General features: G+C 49.9%; 1 protein-coding gene across 2 annotated transcripts in view; it reads left to right on the forward strand.

Annotated features, from left to right (window-relative positions):
* LOC126522907 (calcium-activated chloride channel regulator 2-like) overlaps nucleotides 1-15,490 on the forward strand; it is a 527,003-nt gene that overhangs the window by 436,257 nt on the left and 75,256 nt on the right. For both annotated transcript variants that reach the window (XM_072288729.1, XM_050171751.3), the window contains 2 exons: nucleotides 13,089-13,416; nucleotides 15,282-15,450. In XM_072288729.1, coding sequence (XP_072144830.1) covers nucleotides 13,089-13,416; nucleotides 15,282-15,450 — 497 coding nt within the window. The remainder of the gene's footprint in view (nucleotides 1-13,088; nucleotides 13,417-15,281; nucleotides 15,451-15,490) is intronic.

Genomic DNA, 15,490 nt, shown 5'->3' on the forward strand with positions numbered 1-15,490 from the left:
TTGCCCCCGCCGTTGACGCGCAGCCCGAGCCTCGACGGCGGAGAACGCAAGCAGGCGGCGGTAATGAAGTCAGCTGCTGGAGGAGGAGGCCCGCTGGCGTTCCTTTCAGGGCGAAGGTTCTCCCCCGCGGGGCACACGCACCGGTGTTCCGCGCTTTGTGCCTCCGTCGCCATGCTTAGAGGGTCGGGGCAAAAAGGCAGAATGGCTGGAGGATAGCCGGCGCTGCGGTGGGTCGGGCAGGAAAGTATGAAGAAGCAGTTGTGTGTGGGGAGGAGGGGTAAAAGTGGCAGAGGGCGTGGGGGAGGGCGGAGGAGACGCCGATTAAGCCCGTCGTCTGTCGCCGGCGTTCGGACGGTCATTAACGAAGCTCCGCGTCGTCCTTTCCATTCTCTGAGCGAGCGCAGTGTGTGTGTGTGTGTGGAACCTGGGCCGTCTAGGCACCCGGCGCAGGGCTGGCTTTTTTGTTAGTGGGCAGCAGAAGATGAGGAGGAGGGAAATGGGAGAGAGTGAGACGGAAAGAGTCGCGTGGTCGTGCTTTTTGCACGCTGCCGCTGCTGCAGTGGTGGGTGAAGAGCCGGAGCTTTTCCGTTAAGGGTGCAGTTGGATCCGCTGTCGGGTACGTGAGCGGAGAGGAGGAGGGGTAAGGAAGGGGACACTGATTAAGAGTAAAAATGAGGGAAGCGGAGAAAGAGCGTCGTTGAAAGGGAGTACGAGCTTGATTTCGGGAAGGGGCCAGAAGCTGTTGAGGTAACGTGAGGATGACCCCGACGCTCGCCCGCGTTTTTCGAAAGGGGGGGATGTTTGCGCGCGAAAAGAGCCTGTACAGGAGGCGCTGAGCAGCAGCATTTGGGCATGCTATTCACCTAGAGATGCCTCTTTCGGTAAAGGGAGAATGGGAAGGGCGAGCCGTCGCAGGTCACCAGCAGGGTTCGTTACCTGAGAGGTGACTCTGCTCAGTTCGAAAAAAAAAAAACTTTACCAGCACCCCAGTAGTAGATTTCCCTTCTTCTCTTAACTCTGACGTAGTTTGTGCGTACTTGCGGTCAGCTGCGACATGCTTCATCAGGTATACCGAAGCTGGCGCCGTTCCGAAGCTTTCCCGCAGGCGCTCCATTTTGCCCTGCGTTTTTTCCCTACGTTACAGAGGCGTTACACGCCGGTAGAAGGAGAGAGGGAAAAAGAGAAAAGAAGGAAGAAATAATGCAAACGGGGGGCAGAAGAACCAGAGGAAAGTTCAAATATTGTTTGCCGCCGCTTGGAGATACTCGGATAATTTTTTTGAACTCGGCCTAATTACAAAATTTGTATTGAATAATAAGAAGCCCGCGAATATACGCAAAACGAATGGTGAGCGAATGCTACGTGAGAACTAAATATTGACATGCCTTTCTGTTTGACAGGTCGATATAGACGGGTCTGTCAGAACGTCTAAACAATGTGTCAATGCCCATAGCACTGAACGGACGTTACTAACCAATGTTTAGAGACGTACTGCCAATGACGACACTCTAACGGAAAAGCAGGCCCGGGATAGCCAGTTGCCTCGCCTGGCTTAGCCATTAAGGGGCATTCACCGGCGAAGGCAGGGCCAGCGCTGGGTGTCGGATGCAGTGGCTTCGCCAGCACCGGCATTACAGAGGCGGCGGTGGGCCTTGCAGGCCGAGCGAGTGCCGGCTCAAAACCGACATTGGCCCTAGTTGGCCCCATGTAATGCGCTGCCTGGGTAAGAGCTGCCATGGACTAAACGCTGCCTTGAAAGCCCCGATGACCGTGGGTACGGCTACATTTCCCAAAAGTCAACGTGCAGCCGCGAAGGGAAGGAGAAACGGGGAGAGGCAGTGTCGGACACGTGCACACGGCGCGAGTGGCGCTGGTTAACATTCCCAACTATATAATAACATCTATCTATCTATCTATCTATCTATCTATCTATCTATCTATCTATCTATCTATCTATCTATCTATCTATCTATCTATCTATCTATCTATCTATCTATCTATCTATCTATCTATCTATCTCTCTCTCTCTCTCTCTCTCTCTCTCTCTCTCTCTCTCTCTCTCGCTTGCAAGGCTAATCTTGTACGCATACGCTAATACCCAAGAAAGTGGCAAGAGATAGCGCCGCGGTCGCTTAATTGGTAAAACACCGCGTGATTGAAACCGAGGGGGCGGTCTCTGTCCCCAGCCAGCTGCGGCAAGCTAGCTTTTCGTCCACTTTCATTTCCTTCAACTTTATGATTTCCACATTTCAATTAAATGTGACAATTAACTTCCCCTGTGCGTTGTCAGGTTTCATTGCCTATTACTTGGTACGGTCGTGAATAACAAAAAAAAACTGAGCCCCTTGACTCCACGCATATTCTTCTCGCTTAACGCATAACTGCCTGACGTCACGCTTCCCCCCCCCCCTCTCCGCATCTATAACGTTTGCAACTGAAGGTGTGCGCACGCCACCTCGGAGGACCACGCTTACTTCCTTCCTCCTCTCCCACTGTCGACCGGCTTCAACAGATCTGGAACGAGGGTTGAGATGGCGGCTGACCACTTCACCAGCTGCTTAGCGGTCTGCGGCGAGTATTGGACTGTCTCCGATAAGAGAAGGAAGCCAGCTGTCGATTGAGGCTTCGAGGGACGGTATCATCGACATTTCCCGACGCGGAAGACATAGACAGGCAGTAAACAGAGGGCCAGGCCGGTAGCGAGGGAAAGGGCGCGTGCTTTAAGCTTAGCTGCTCCGAGCCGAAGGCGCGAGAGCTCGCGGAACGCGCGATCGAGAAGAGCGACGTGTAGGTGTTAAGTGATTAATGGGCCCGGTCCTTAACCACGCCCCGCTGGCGTCGCTGGTTAGCGCGGTCGTTATTTATGGGCTCTCGAGGCCGAAATGAAAAGCGGGGCATACCGTTCGGAAGACTGGCCTGCCGTCTGCGTCATTTATTTCGCCTTCGACGCGATCTGTTCTTCCGTACCTTGCCGCCTAGGCTGGTTCGTGTCTAAGTGAAATTAATGACGGTGCACCGCGTACCAGGACCATCGGCTCAAACGTCCCGAATTCGCAAGCTCATTGGTTTCTAAGGCCGTGAGATCGTGCCCGTGTATGCTGTCTGGGTATTTCTATTTTCGTTATTTGAGTTGGCGCTTCGTTCGCCCGCATTGTGGCTTTCCGCGCTACGGCGTTCCGTTCGGTGATGATCACGAGGTTTCAGGTTCGATTCCCGGCCCAGGCACGCCGTTTCCACCGAACGCATAATGCAAGCGTTAACTAAATTCGATTTTGTGGTTTTAAGTGCCGAATTCATGACATGAGTATGAGGCACGTCGTAGTGGGAGACAGCGGATTAATTTCGATCACTTGAGGTTCCCTAAAGTGCACCTAAATCTGTAAGTTCTCGAGTTTTTTTTTTTTTCCATTTCGCCCCCATAACGTCATAACCATAACGTCATAACCATAAAGCTACCGCGATGGGTAGCACGCAAAAGTTGCAGGAGAGGCCACTAAAAAAAAAAAAAAAAAAAGACAAGGCTGATAGAATTTACACTTGCAAGTGGTTCCCTCGGAATCCGAACTCCACACTCGTTCATTTGAGAAAAAATAGTTGTTTACTAGCTAAGTGTAACCTCAGTAGCGAGTTTAGTTGCCAGCGCAGAGTTTTCAAGCAAGGAAGCGGGAGCAAGGCAGACGATGATTATTGCTGTGGGACAAGGTAAGCCCCCAAAGCGTGCAAACTTTTTTTAAAGACTGTATATAAACTTTATCGCATAGATATATGAAGTGTTTGTTTGGCACGTGAAATGCTGTGAACCGTATTTCTTGCACGGAAGTTCCAGAGTAAGTATAGGCAGTTATCGGGAGAACAGGTCATTGCTCTGGCTTCGAATTCGCCGCGCGGAGTGTACGGAAGCCGTGAAGCGAGGACCACTTAAAGTTGCACGCGCGAACCCTGCGTCCGAACGCTTTAATGGCTCGGTAATTTGACCGCGCGCCAAATTTGGTGGGGCCCGGGAGGTGGGATATGGGGGGGGGAGACGGCGGTCAAATTACCCAGTCATTAACCATTACACGAACGGTCTCGATAGTCGTTCGTTCAGCGGCAGCACGTCTCGCCGTCATTCGACCTGGTTCGCCATACGTGAGGCCCCGTTCCCGCTAATTAGAGAAAGCAGTCGCTGCCAGGCGTGGCATTAATTACCGCCACGAGTTGCTCGCGCTGTGCATGACAAATAGATTCGCGTTGGTGTAAAGCAGCGCCGGCCTTTTATTTGTCGACGAGAGCGGCTTTCTTTCGGACGGGTCTTGAGCTCCGCCGGCGGTGCTGCGCTGCGGGGTCGTATAGAGAGTATGCGTCAACCCGCCGCGGTCGCGGTGGCTCGCTGTGACATTTCTTTACGCACGAATGGACGACAGAGAGAGAGAGAGAGGGAAGGAGGGAGGGAGGGAGGGAAGGAGGGAGGGAGGCAGTGAGGTCAACCAGACGAGCGTCCGGTTTGCTACCCTACACTGGGGGTGAGGGAAGGGGGGAACAGAAAGAGGAAAGCGGGATAGAGGGAACACTGTCTGCGCACGCCGCAAAGCGGATGGAAATCAGTCAAGTCAAAGCAAGTGCCGACAGAGGATTCGGGGAGGAAATACTGGGACCGTGGACTCGACAGGCCTCCGGACAGAGAGAGGGCAGCCGGAGATGCCGAGAACACAGATGCTGAGAACATGTCTAAGGGTTCCACGTTGTACCCCAACTTATGGTATAACTGAGGGAGTCACTGTACCTGTCTTTCAACGATGCGAAGCTCTTCGAGCGTCCCTGCGGCTGCTGTGCGGTCACCGACGCCACCCCTCATCGACACTTCCCGTCATACGCTGCTGGACTCCTTTTTTTCGAGGGCCATTACATGCCAAGAATCCGCCATACCACCATAATTTGCCCCGGCCGAACTTCCAGGTATGCTGTCATGGGTAATGTCCCAAATAAGGGTGCCTCTCTCTATTCCCGGAATTTCTATTAAAAAGACATCGCGAATACCTACTGTGGGCCTCGGACATCTAACACTTCAGTATATGTCGCCAGAATATGGCTCATCGGTGAAGGCATATACGGACGAATCGAATTTGAAATATTATTCAACATTGCGAGCATTTGCAAGTAAATGACTGTTGCTTCACATCACTTCAACGAAGAAGATAAGAGACTGTCGTTAGTGCTTCAGAATTGTCCTGAAACTCGACAGCCTGGTCCGGCAATGTAAAGTTAAGAAAACAAACAGATAATACAGCGCGAAACGATTATATATATTTCACGTTTCCAGTTCGTCCACGTCTGAGAGATTTCCGTAAGTTCGTACAATTCTATGTATTTGGGGTCTGTGTTGAAAACGGCGGTTATCGTCGAATAGAAGAAAAAAAGAAGGTTATGGAACAAACTGCTCATATTTTTTCATTGCTCTAAAGCATGCCAACTATAGACTATCCGAAACCTGAACCCCACTATATAAGGCCTCTTTATTTATTATTATATATTTTAAATTATTTTACGTTGTTCTATTATATATTTTAAATTATTTTACGTTATATCGAACAAAGTTGTGAATAATTAAAAAGAAAGGTTAACCGAAAGGTAATCCAATGTAATCGCATCACCGAACGACTATAAAACGCAGTCTGCCGAAATAGCGACTGTCGAAACTCCGCTGGAAGCTTGAGTGCCTAAAATTTTACCGGCCAGAAACTGCCCGCATAATACGCGGCCCGCTTTAAGGACGACCTTCATTGCCCAATCTATGTCCGCAGGGCTCAGGCATTCGTTCCTAAAGTAGAAGAAATAAACCGCTGACTGTTAACTGAAAGACGTTGCAGTGGGCTTTTTTTCGAAACCGAGCCCTTGTGCGCTTGCGAAACGGCGCGAAGACCTATAGGCGGGAGATATAAGCTAAACAGGGCCACGAAGCGATTCCCTACCCCCCCCCCCCCTTCTACATTCTAGGCGGACGGAACTTCTTGGTTTAAGTGTAGAATAAATTTAAAGAATCTGCAGATTTCAGCAGTACCTCCAGCTCTGGACACGTATGGTGCGACAGTATATAGCTTATAGGTTGCGGCGTTGCCCTACTAAGCACGAGGTTGCGGGTTCGATGCTCCGACGCGGCGGCCTCCTTTCGATGAAAGCGAAGTACAAAAAAAAAGAACAAGAAACGCTTCTGTGCCATTCATGGGGTGCATGGGAGCATGGGCGCAAGCTAAAAATCACCCCAGGTGGTCAGAAGCAATACGTAGTTTCCAACTACGGCGTACCTCACAATCAGGCCGTAGTTCTGGCAGGTAAAACTATAATTTCTTCTTTTCTCTGTCTCTCTCTTGTAAGAGTAGGAAGTTCACACGGCGACAACTACGCCAACTACACACACACACACGCACACACATACACACGCACACGCACGCACACACACGCACACACACATGTATATATTTCCGATGTCCTAACTGCCACCTTCATCTATTATAGTAAATGTTGCCTACGTTTGAAGAATACGAAAGTTCTCATGACGTCTAAAATTATTGATGTACGGATTGTACAGCGCAGGCGGAAAGACCAGAAAGAGGGTCATGACGACACAGAGCGCTCTTTGTCGTCGTGTCCTTCTCTCTCTCTTTTCTTCTTTTTTTGTGGTTCGGTCTACCCTATACAATCCGAAGATCGTGAACCAACAAGCCCGAATTTCAACTATATTGAGCTACTTTCTTTTTGCGTGATGTTCCTTTATCGCTGGGTAATGGTGCTACTAGTGCCTTTCACAATTTTGTTTAATACTACCACTTCTCTCATGCGGACAACGATCACATGTATGTAAAATCAACTCGCCTTCCCGTTTTGACCTGTACAACATAAATACGCGCGCGCGCGCGTGTGTGTGTGTGTGTGTGTGTGTGTGTGTGTGTGTGTCTTTTCCCTATCTGCTGCTACACCGTATCCCGTAGCTGCTTTGCTTCCAGGGAGGCACGATCGAGTCAGGTATTCCCTCAGCCTTTAGCCGTCTCTCTCAAGGCAACCTTGTACCAACTTTGCCTTGAATAAACAAAAGAATGAGGAAAGAAAGAAATTCCCCATTCATAATCAAACATTCGCTCATGGTTATCTATACGTATATTATACGATTCGCCTGAACCTGCATAATGAAACACTGCCAGTGCAGGAGAGAGGTCCGATGTAGGCCCGACATTTCGTAGGATTCTAGCAACGCGAGAAGCATGGCAAGACAGTAGACTGTTAGTCTGAAATGGGCTTAGGTATGATGAATGCTGTGAACGTGTACCTAAGTAGTGCAAATTAAGAACGTTTCCCAAGGCCAGGGCCATGCTGACCTTGCGTCGAACAATGTTGATCCAACATTTGGTCAGCTTACAGTGTCTACTTGGCATTGATTCCTCTCGCTCGATCGTGTTCCTTTGTTTCTTTTTTTAACATCCGCCGCTTACGACTAGCCGATTCTGGAGATAACGTAGTCGAAGCGCCTCCCGCACCGGTGACAAAGCTCGGAAAATAATAGCATTCAAATAGGATCGTTATTTTAATCCGGTCTTGCAACTTTTATTTGATACCATCAGGTACCGTTGGTCTCGATTATACAGATGGCCGTGTGTGTGGCTGTGCGAGCGTTCATCCAATTTCCATGCAGTTTACCGATTGCTTGTCTGGGGCTATTAGGATATAACTTACCAATGGTTTGTCGACGTCTTAATCACCTTTGCATCCCCTATTCGCGCAAATATTATACAGCACAGCAGATACTATTTACAACAGCCCTATAACTTGATCGCGTATGGTTTGCTAAAAAATTAAGAAGATGTAATATAATCACGCATTATTCCCATAATATTAAGGTACTCGCGTTGTCCTCGTTCTTCTCATCAGATAGTGCAATTATGGCAAACTAGGCCTAAGAAAAACAAAGCCGATTATACCAAAATGTGGTTAACAATGCAACGCCTTAAATAAGAAGAATGACCCAAACGTTCGCAGCGAGCTAGCCCACGGTCTTGTCTCTGGGCACTTAAGTTCTCATGCACTTCTGCTACACCAGGGAAATATAAGCATATATTTAAAAAAAAAAACTCACGAACGGCTTTCCCATCTTGTTTTCCCTACAAGGTACGCGCGGTTCTCGAAAACACCTTAGTTGTCGTATACGCACAGAAAATTGAAACGGACCGCGAAGCTAATCCCGAAAACTGGTCGGCGCGGGTTTGTTCATGGACTCCGCGAACGCACACAGACGCAAGTCTACAACGTACCCGTCCGGTGTTTACCCGATCAAGACCCGAAGACGGATGAACGTATACGAGAGAAGAGAAGCGATCCCTGTGGCATAGCAGCGCGAGCGGCTTGGTCAACAACTCGCGCGCTCTCCCGTTGGCAACACTACAGCCCGGATCCTGGAAGAAAGTCAGTTCACTCTTGGTCTTCTCCTGGCACTTCCACTATATCGGGGCCCCCATCTCGCGCAGAGTCCAGGGCAGGCACTATACATGTGATGGCGCCGCACCGGGCAGCAGACGACGGTTTCTTTTTTTTTTTTTTCGCTCTCTCGAGCAGACGTACGCCGCTTGTATATGGCTGTAGACGTCTATACTGCGCAACCATGAACGGCACTCGCACCGTGGTACGTGCATTAAAGATATAAATAAAGCACAGCCCGGCTATCTACTTTTATCCGAGGGAAAGGGGTGAGTGAAGAAGGGGGGGGGGGGGGGGGGACAGTGCTGCCAGCTAAGTCATCTACTTAGCTCGCGCTGAACCGAAAGCTTGTAATGCAAAGAAAAAAAAAACGTGCGAGCCGGAGGATGACTGAGCAAGTAAAGAAAAAATAAATAAAAGCAGGATTGCTAAAGGTGGTAGTGGCGGTTGCTGCGGCGGGACGTTGGCCGTCGAAAAAGAAAATGGGCCTGAGCCGCCGACGTTAAATATATACGCAGGACCAAATAGCACTTTCTCATTGAATGTCGGCCTTCCTTATTCATTCCTGCATCTGCGTGCTCTACCGGCGTGCTTCCTTCCTTTCTTCATTTTGTTTTCTTCGTCCGCATGCTGTTCCTCTGTTTTCGTACTTTGTAAAGCTGCGTGGGCTTACGTCTACGCGTTGGTTGCGGGGGCGCAGCTTTGCGCTGGTTTGCTCCCATCGAGTTTACCTGTCCGCTTGCGGGCCTTGCGAAAAAGCTTAGAAGTTGTGCCATCATCCCTTTTCTTCTTTCTTTTTTGCCACTGTCTTTCTCTTTCTGTCTCTCTCTTCTACCGGACATATGACTATACCTTGTCGTGCATTTGATTTTGGCACATTTCTTCTTATTTGGTTGATTAGATTCTGTCAAATCTTTAGTTCTCCCGCGTCCTCTTCCTTTGCATTCGAGATTAAAATGTGTGTGGGGGGGGAGGCGGGAGGAGGGGGGAAGAGGACAAAAGATAAGTGATTCTATTTTGAATGTGGAACCTGCTGTTCTCACACGAAGCACAGTACGCCCTGCTCATTTCGATACCGCCCTTCACCATGCCTGGCCGCTGACGGAACAGCCTGGAACTTTTCTCCTTTTGCGTGTGCGTCTTCTTCTTTTATTGCGATAGCAATTATATGGACGCTCCAAGCGAATTTTTCAAGTTGCCGTGAGGTTCCGTGTATACTTAGGTATATGTATGCAATATGCTATGCCGTGCAACGTGACATGCGGTATACGCGGATTATATCGTCAAATCATTCTATCGCTAAAGTTGCTCATACCAGGTCTTACATTCTCGACAATATTATTCTTCAGAATTTTCAGAATGGCAACCCACAAACAAATGTTATGAAGAAAAAAAAAACACCGACAGCGCATGCCCTTTTTCTTAAATCTTCTCAGACTTACACATCAAAATTTCGAAACAACAGCAGAGCTAAAACCTGAAATTGATGTAATTTTATTAGCGTGGTTGCGCGCTACCTCCAGGATCGGCACAGGAAGGAGGTTTGAAACACCTGATGCGCAAAAGTGGTGGTAAAGTCGTTAAGAAAGGCGTTGGCGTTAACTAATAAACATAAATGAAGTTGTCCGATGGCAGGATTCAAACAAAGGACCTCTAGCACAACTCGTTTTTACTTAGTCGGCTTACGTTTACTTCAATTCATACTGCCACTACAGCTACGAGTCTTACACTTCCTGTAATATTCTAACAGTTTGCTTTCGCATTCATTGCTTCGTCCTTATCACCAAACTGTGATATTTTTTCCCCTTCGATTCATTTCATACGTAGCCTCCTCTTTCTGTGTACATTAGAAAAGTGATTGAGCGGAGGAATTCGGGATGGGCTTTCTTGCCGTCTGGGCAGGTGCGGTTTGAGTCACGGCGCGTCTTAGCAACGCCACTGGAAACTCACTGGTCACTCAATGGTCATTTACTGGACGCTCCGTGATCTGTCAGTGGTGACTTAATGGCCATTCGCTGATCCCTCAGTGATCACTCAATGGTCATAGAGAGAAATAGGGCAGAAATGTCGGCTAGCCGTAGCAGATGTACGCACGTCTACCTTGTACGTACTAGCGGGCTTGGCCGGTAGTTCTTCCGCATGAGCATCTCTCGCGTTCTTTTATCACGGGGGGTTTCACCGAACGCTGATCAACTCGGCGTCTCGAAGGAAGGCAATCAACAGGCGCATATGGAACTGCGTTCCTGATCACTCCGCCGGTCCTCGAGGGAACGCGCCATGCGGCTGTGCAGCACGCGTGGGGAATGTTATTGATCTGCGGGCTGTGAAACAGCGTCATTCCTTCCGCGTCGAATTGCAGGCCACAATCAGACGCGGCGTTTTCTCGTCGCGCACCTCGTCACGTAAGACACAGAGCAGGGGAGTCAGATGTTCGTCCCGTCACAGTAATCTTTTCGATAGCGTCAGGCACCAAACAGCCCAACAGCATACACTCTCCCGAATGCCCTCCCTATTACAGGTCTGGTCGCCCTATATAGTCTCCTATGACGGCCTATAATCACTGACATCAGCTACACCATTCCCTTTCAAAATATGAAGAAGGCCAACCTGCTTTGGCCTGGCAAGCTGAACGAGCAAGGCCTCGTTTCTTTCTTCCTTTTTTTTCCCCAGCTGGTGCGGCAAAAACTCAGGGGCGCGAAGAGGCAAACCCGGAAACGGCTGAACGTTGCTCTTTCGGGAAACGAAGTCGAAAACGCGTTTTGCTCAATTTCCTAGTGAACGCGAACACGTCCCACGCTGCCATGACTCTTGCGTTTCTCTCCGGACGCGGAAATGACATGAACACCTACTCGCAGAGCACGCCGTGTGAAGAGCGCCATTCCTTCTGACGTGATGCAGGAATCGGGCACCTTTATTGTATTTTTTTTCTCACGTTAAAGGGGTGAGAAACACCAAAAGATCCTTACAGTCAGGGCGTTTCGCTTTACTGTTCGTTTGTTTCTTGGGGCCCGTTTGTTGTCTCGACTCGCGTCCACACTGTCGCGTATACCGCCACTCTCTGCGCGCCCCTACGTAGCAGCATAGCAGACCACCCAGCCAGCCGGAATCAAGTGCCAGAAAATCGCGATATGCTGCTCTCACGTGATAACTTTTACAGTTGATCTGTTAGAACTTCGCTGGGTTTCGCTTGACGTCCGCAGCTTCGCCGAGCTGGGGGAGAGAGAGAGCTGAGAGAGAGTGAAAGCAGAGTATAAAAATAGCCTCGCGCAGCGTAGCAACGCGGCGAGGGTGGGTGGAGCCTAGCGGGGGAGAAGGAGCGGCACACGGGGACGCCGGTGGTGTGACGTCATTGCCCTCCGATAAAAACCCGCGTGCTCGCTTCGGCGGTCCTCTTTCTTGCAGTGGAAAACAATGGCCCTTCTTTACTGGCATTCCCCCAGCTCCGCTGGTATCTGGTGTTTGTGATAGCAGAGCCACGCATAATTTCTTTTGTGTCATGAGGTCGAGACACGCACTCATGACTTCCTATAGGAAGCGAAAGCCAAACTGGCTAGTGGAAAGCTGTTATAGCAAATTAATAAGGCATTCTTAGGGCCTGCCAATATCTTTCTGTTTTTCTAGAGTTTCGAGGCCCAAGACCTTCATTTAATATTGGAAAGAAAAATAGAAAATGTAACGTCAGTATACTGTTTAGGGTGCACCCAAAACACTGTATACACGAGCGCTTTTGCATTCCGCCCCCATCGGAATGCGATCGCCGTGTTCGGGAATCGAACCCGCTACGATCATATTGCGGCGCGTATACATTGTTTCATTTTTTGAATGGATCGATGGATGGAAAGGACTTTATTATGGTCCATTAGGTCGCGCTAGTTTCCTGGCCCGAAGCGGGCTGCTCCCACGTTGGGACCGAAACCTTCCGGCCGCTTCGCGGGCCCGTTGGACTGCCCATAGCTGTTCTTCGAACGTGAGACTGCGTAGAGCTGCGTCCCACCGCTCTTCAGTGTTGTCATTGTAGCTGCGCAACGTGGAGCAACGCCAGAGCATATGACTAATGTCTGTGGTATAGTTACATTTATCGCATGTTGTAGGTTTAGAGAACTCCGGATAGATCTTGTTGATTAGAAGCGGGTTCGGATAGGTTCTTGTTGGTCACCGCTATTCACCGGATTGTCGCTGTTATCAATTTGTCGCTCGGCGCAGGACGCACTTACTGTGTTAGAATGTTATTGGATGCTGTCGCGCATCCTGTAGCGAAAAGTCTAGTCTAATCAGATTGAGCGCGCGACGCGAATGCTGCAGTATAGGTTCTCGAATGTAAGCGATCACGACCGATTATTCGGAACTGTACTGTGAAAAATAGCGAACACGCTTGAGCCATGAGATCACATTCGACGACCGACTATGGGGTGAGAGCGGAGAGAATTACGGCCCTAGAGAAAGGAAGGCAAAATAAAGAAAAAAACATTATGCATAAAATAAAAATGAAAGCTGCACAACTTGAAATCTTGATTTCGCTTTTGAATCCTGCTTGTCCGAATATATTCCGAGAATAGTTCTGAGAAGAAGATCTACGTGTAGCGGGGCTGGAAGGTTCAGCTTTCATTAAACGCTCTTTCTTTTTCTCCTTCGGCTATTGTGCGCAGGCCCTTCTCCGGAACGCGTCCATCAGCCTGTTCCAGTCGACGCGGAACCGGGCCTTCCTGGAGGAAGTGATCGTGCTCGTGCCGAAGTCGTGGGGTCCCAAGGAGACGTGGGCGCGAGCCCCAACGCCCGTGGTGACCCGCGCGGGCTGGCAGCTGCACCGGGACGCCGACCTGCGGCTCGAGCCCCAGGGCGGGCCCTTCGGCGACAACCCGTTCACGGTGCAGCACGCCGGTTGCGGGCAGGGCGCCAAGCGACTCGCCATCAGTGCGGGCTTCCTGGCGCTGCTCGAAGAAGGTGGTCCCGCGGCCAGCAAGTACGGACCTCCCGGTGAGTGACCGCCGGTATACCGCGCACTTTAGGGAATCTGTGTAGAGAGGTTTAGCCTGTCCGGTATTCGGGTAAACGCAGGCGGACGGGGCGGAGGTGTAGGCGTAAACGGGAGCGGCCTGCATGGTGCAGCCACCTGGTGGCGCAGAGCTCAAACAAAAAAAACAGCAAATATTGCAGAACTAAGTGTATTCTACGTCTCTGCTAGTGCAAATTTTCGGCACTGGCGTAATTGTGTTGCTGCCAAAAATTTGCACCCTGCAGCAAAGTAAAATACAATTGGTTACTGCAATATTAGCTGTTTGTGTCTGTTTGAGTGCTGCGCCACCAGGTGGCTGCACCATGCAGGACGCTCTAGGTTGCCTCGATCCGCGAGGCGGCGCTGACATCGAGGCCCCCTACGCCGCTCCCGTTTACCCGAATACCAGACAAGCTAAACCTCTCCAGGGAGGTTTAGCTTTAGAGGCGAAGCAACCGGCGCTGGTTGCTTCGCCGGTGGATGCCGGTAGACAAACGCGCTCCTGTGAGGGGGATGAGGAGGTTTTAATGGAGAGAGGAGCAGATGTCAGCGGGGAGAGCGTGTGTTTAGCCTGCACCTGGGTAATGGCAACCACATCTGGGTAAAAAGAAGATGGAAGAGACCATAAAATTGAGAAGTATAGGACAGGTGACGATGCGTTGAATAGCACATTGATCTATACCGCGTGTCCCAGCTAACGTTAGCCAAACTGTACAACGAAAAAAAGAAGGATTTTCGAAGAACGCGGTGCAAGATGCATTTATAAGACAAGGTGTTCGGTCGCCAGAGATCTGCTGACCGAAAACCGTAGATATTAAAAACGTATTTTGCACCGTGTGTTCTAAATATGTTTTTTTTTTTTTCGTTGAACATCTTGGCTAAATTTGGCTGGTACACCCTATACTATACACATTGTCCAATACGTCGTATGTGCACTATGCGGGAACTGAGCGCTGGAGCAATGCGTCCCCACAAAACGTTATTGCGCAAACACATTCCGCAAATTCTCATTGACCTTACACTTGTTCTATAACGACGAGCGTTCTTGATACGATACCCTTCCCTTTACAAGCGCCCCTGAAATGCGCATTTTCTCTTTCAACCTAAACTCCTGTGCAGGTAGAATTCTAAGTACGGGTGTATGTACCGGGAAATATGAAACGTAACGTCTCGCGTTTAGCGCGTCGACACCCCTTGTCAAGACACGATTAATTACACCTCAGAATGAAGACATATGTAACTGTGCACTGGGGCTGCGCTGGACACTATGTGGGAGACTTATAAGCCAGCGTCCCTAAAGCAGGTGCTTCCTCTCCAAACTCCTCTGCGCCAACGTCACCGCTGTTTTTCATGCTCTGCCTATACGCGCCTCAACTGTCTTGAAGGAGCGCACTTGCGCCACAAATCGCAATATTCAGCCAGGTAACTTAATGGGCCCGCTAGTAAGCTTTACAATTATTGAAATTATGGCACATGTTGCTATTGCGAAATTGAAGTCGGGCTGTAGTGAAGTCGTGTCTGCTTAGCATGAATTCAAGACTGCCATCACTTTAAGCTAGTAGTCCCCAAAGTCCGGTAAGAAGTGTCATGGCGTTCCATCTAAGATCATTTCGAACTGCCGGAGGAACTCATTTGGAAAGTAGAAAACTCCAAGGCCAAAGTACTTCGCGGCAGGTACAGGGACGGATGTCTCGAAAGTTGCGCAGTAGCCTTAGAATTTGTTGACGCCGTCAATACTGCAGTAGATTGGATTGGATAAACTTTATTAAAGGTCCTGCAGAACCCATTCTCCTCCGCAGATTCGTTCACAGCGACAGTTGACACTTTCGCCCTCTGGTGCTCGCAGACCGGGTGTTCGTGCGGGAGTGGGCTCACTACCGGTATGGCGTGTTCACCGAAACCGGCTACCCGGGTGACCCCCTGTACCCCGCCTACCGGGCGCGCTCCGGGAGCCACGACCCAGCCGACGTGGCGCTTACAACCTGCACCAACCAACCGCTCGAACTGGACTGGAGGTGAGTGCCCCTCACGCGAGTGACGTCATTCGCCCTTTCT

Source organism: Dermacentor andersoni, chromosome 6 (assembly GCF_023375885.2).
Source record: "Dermacentor andersoni chromosome 6, qqDerAnde1_hic_scaffold, whole genome shotgun sequence".
Classification (NCBI taxonomy): domain Eukaryota; kingdom Metazoa; phylum Arthropoda; class Arachnida; order Ixodida; family Ixodidae; genus Dermacentor; species Dermacentor andersoni.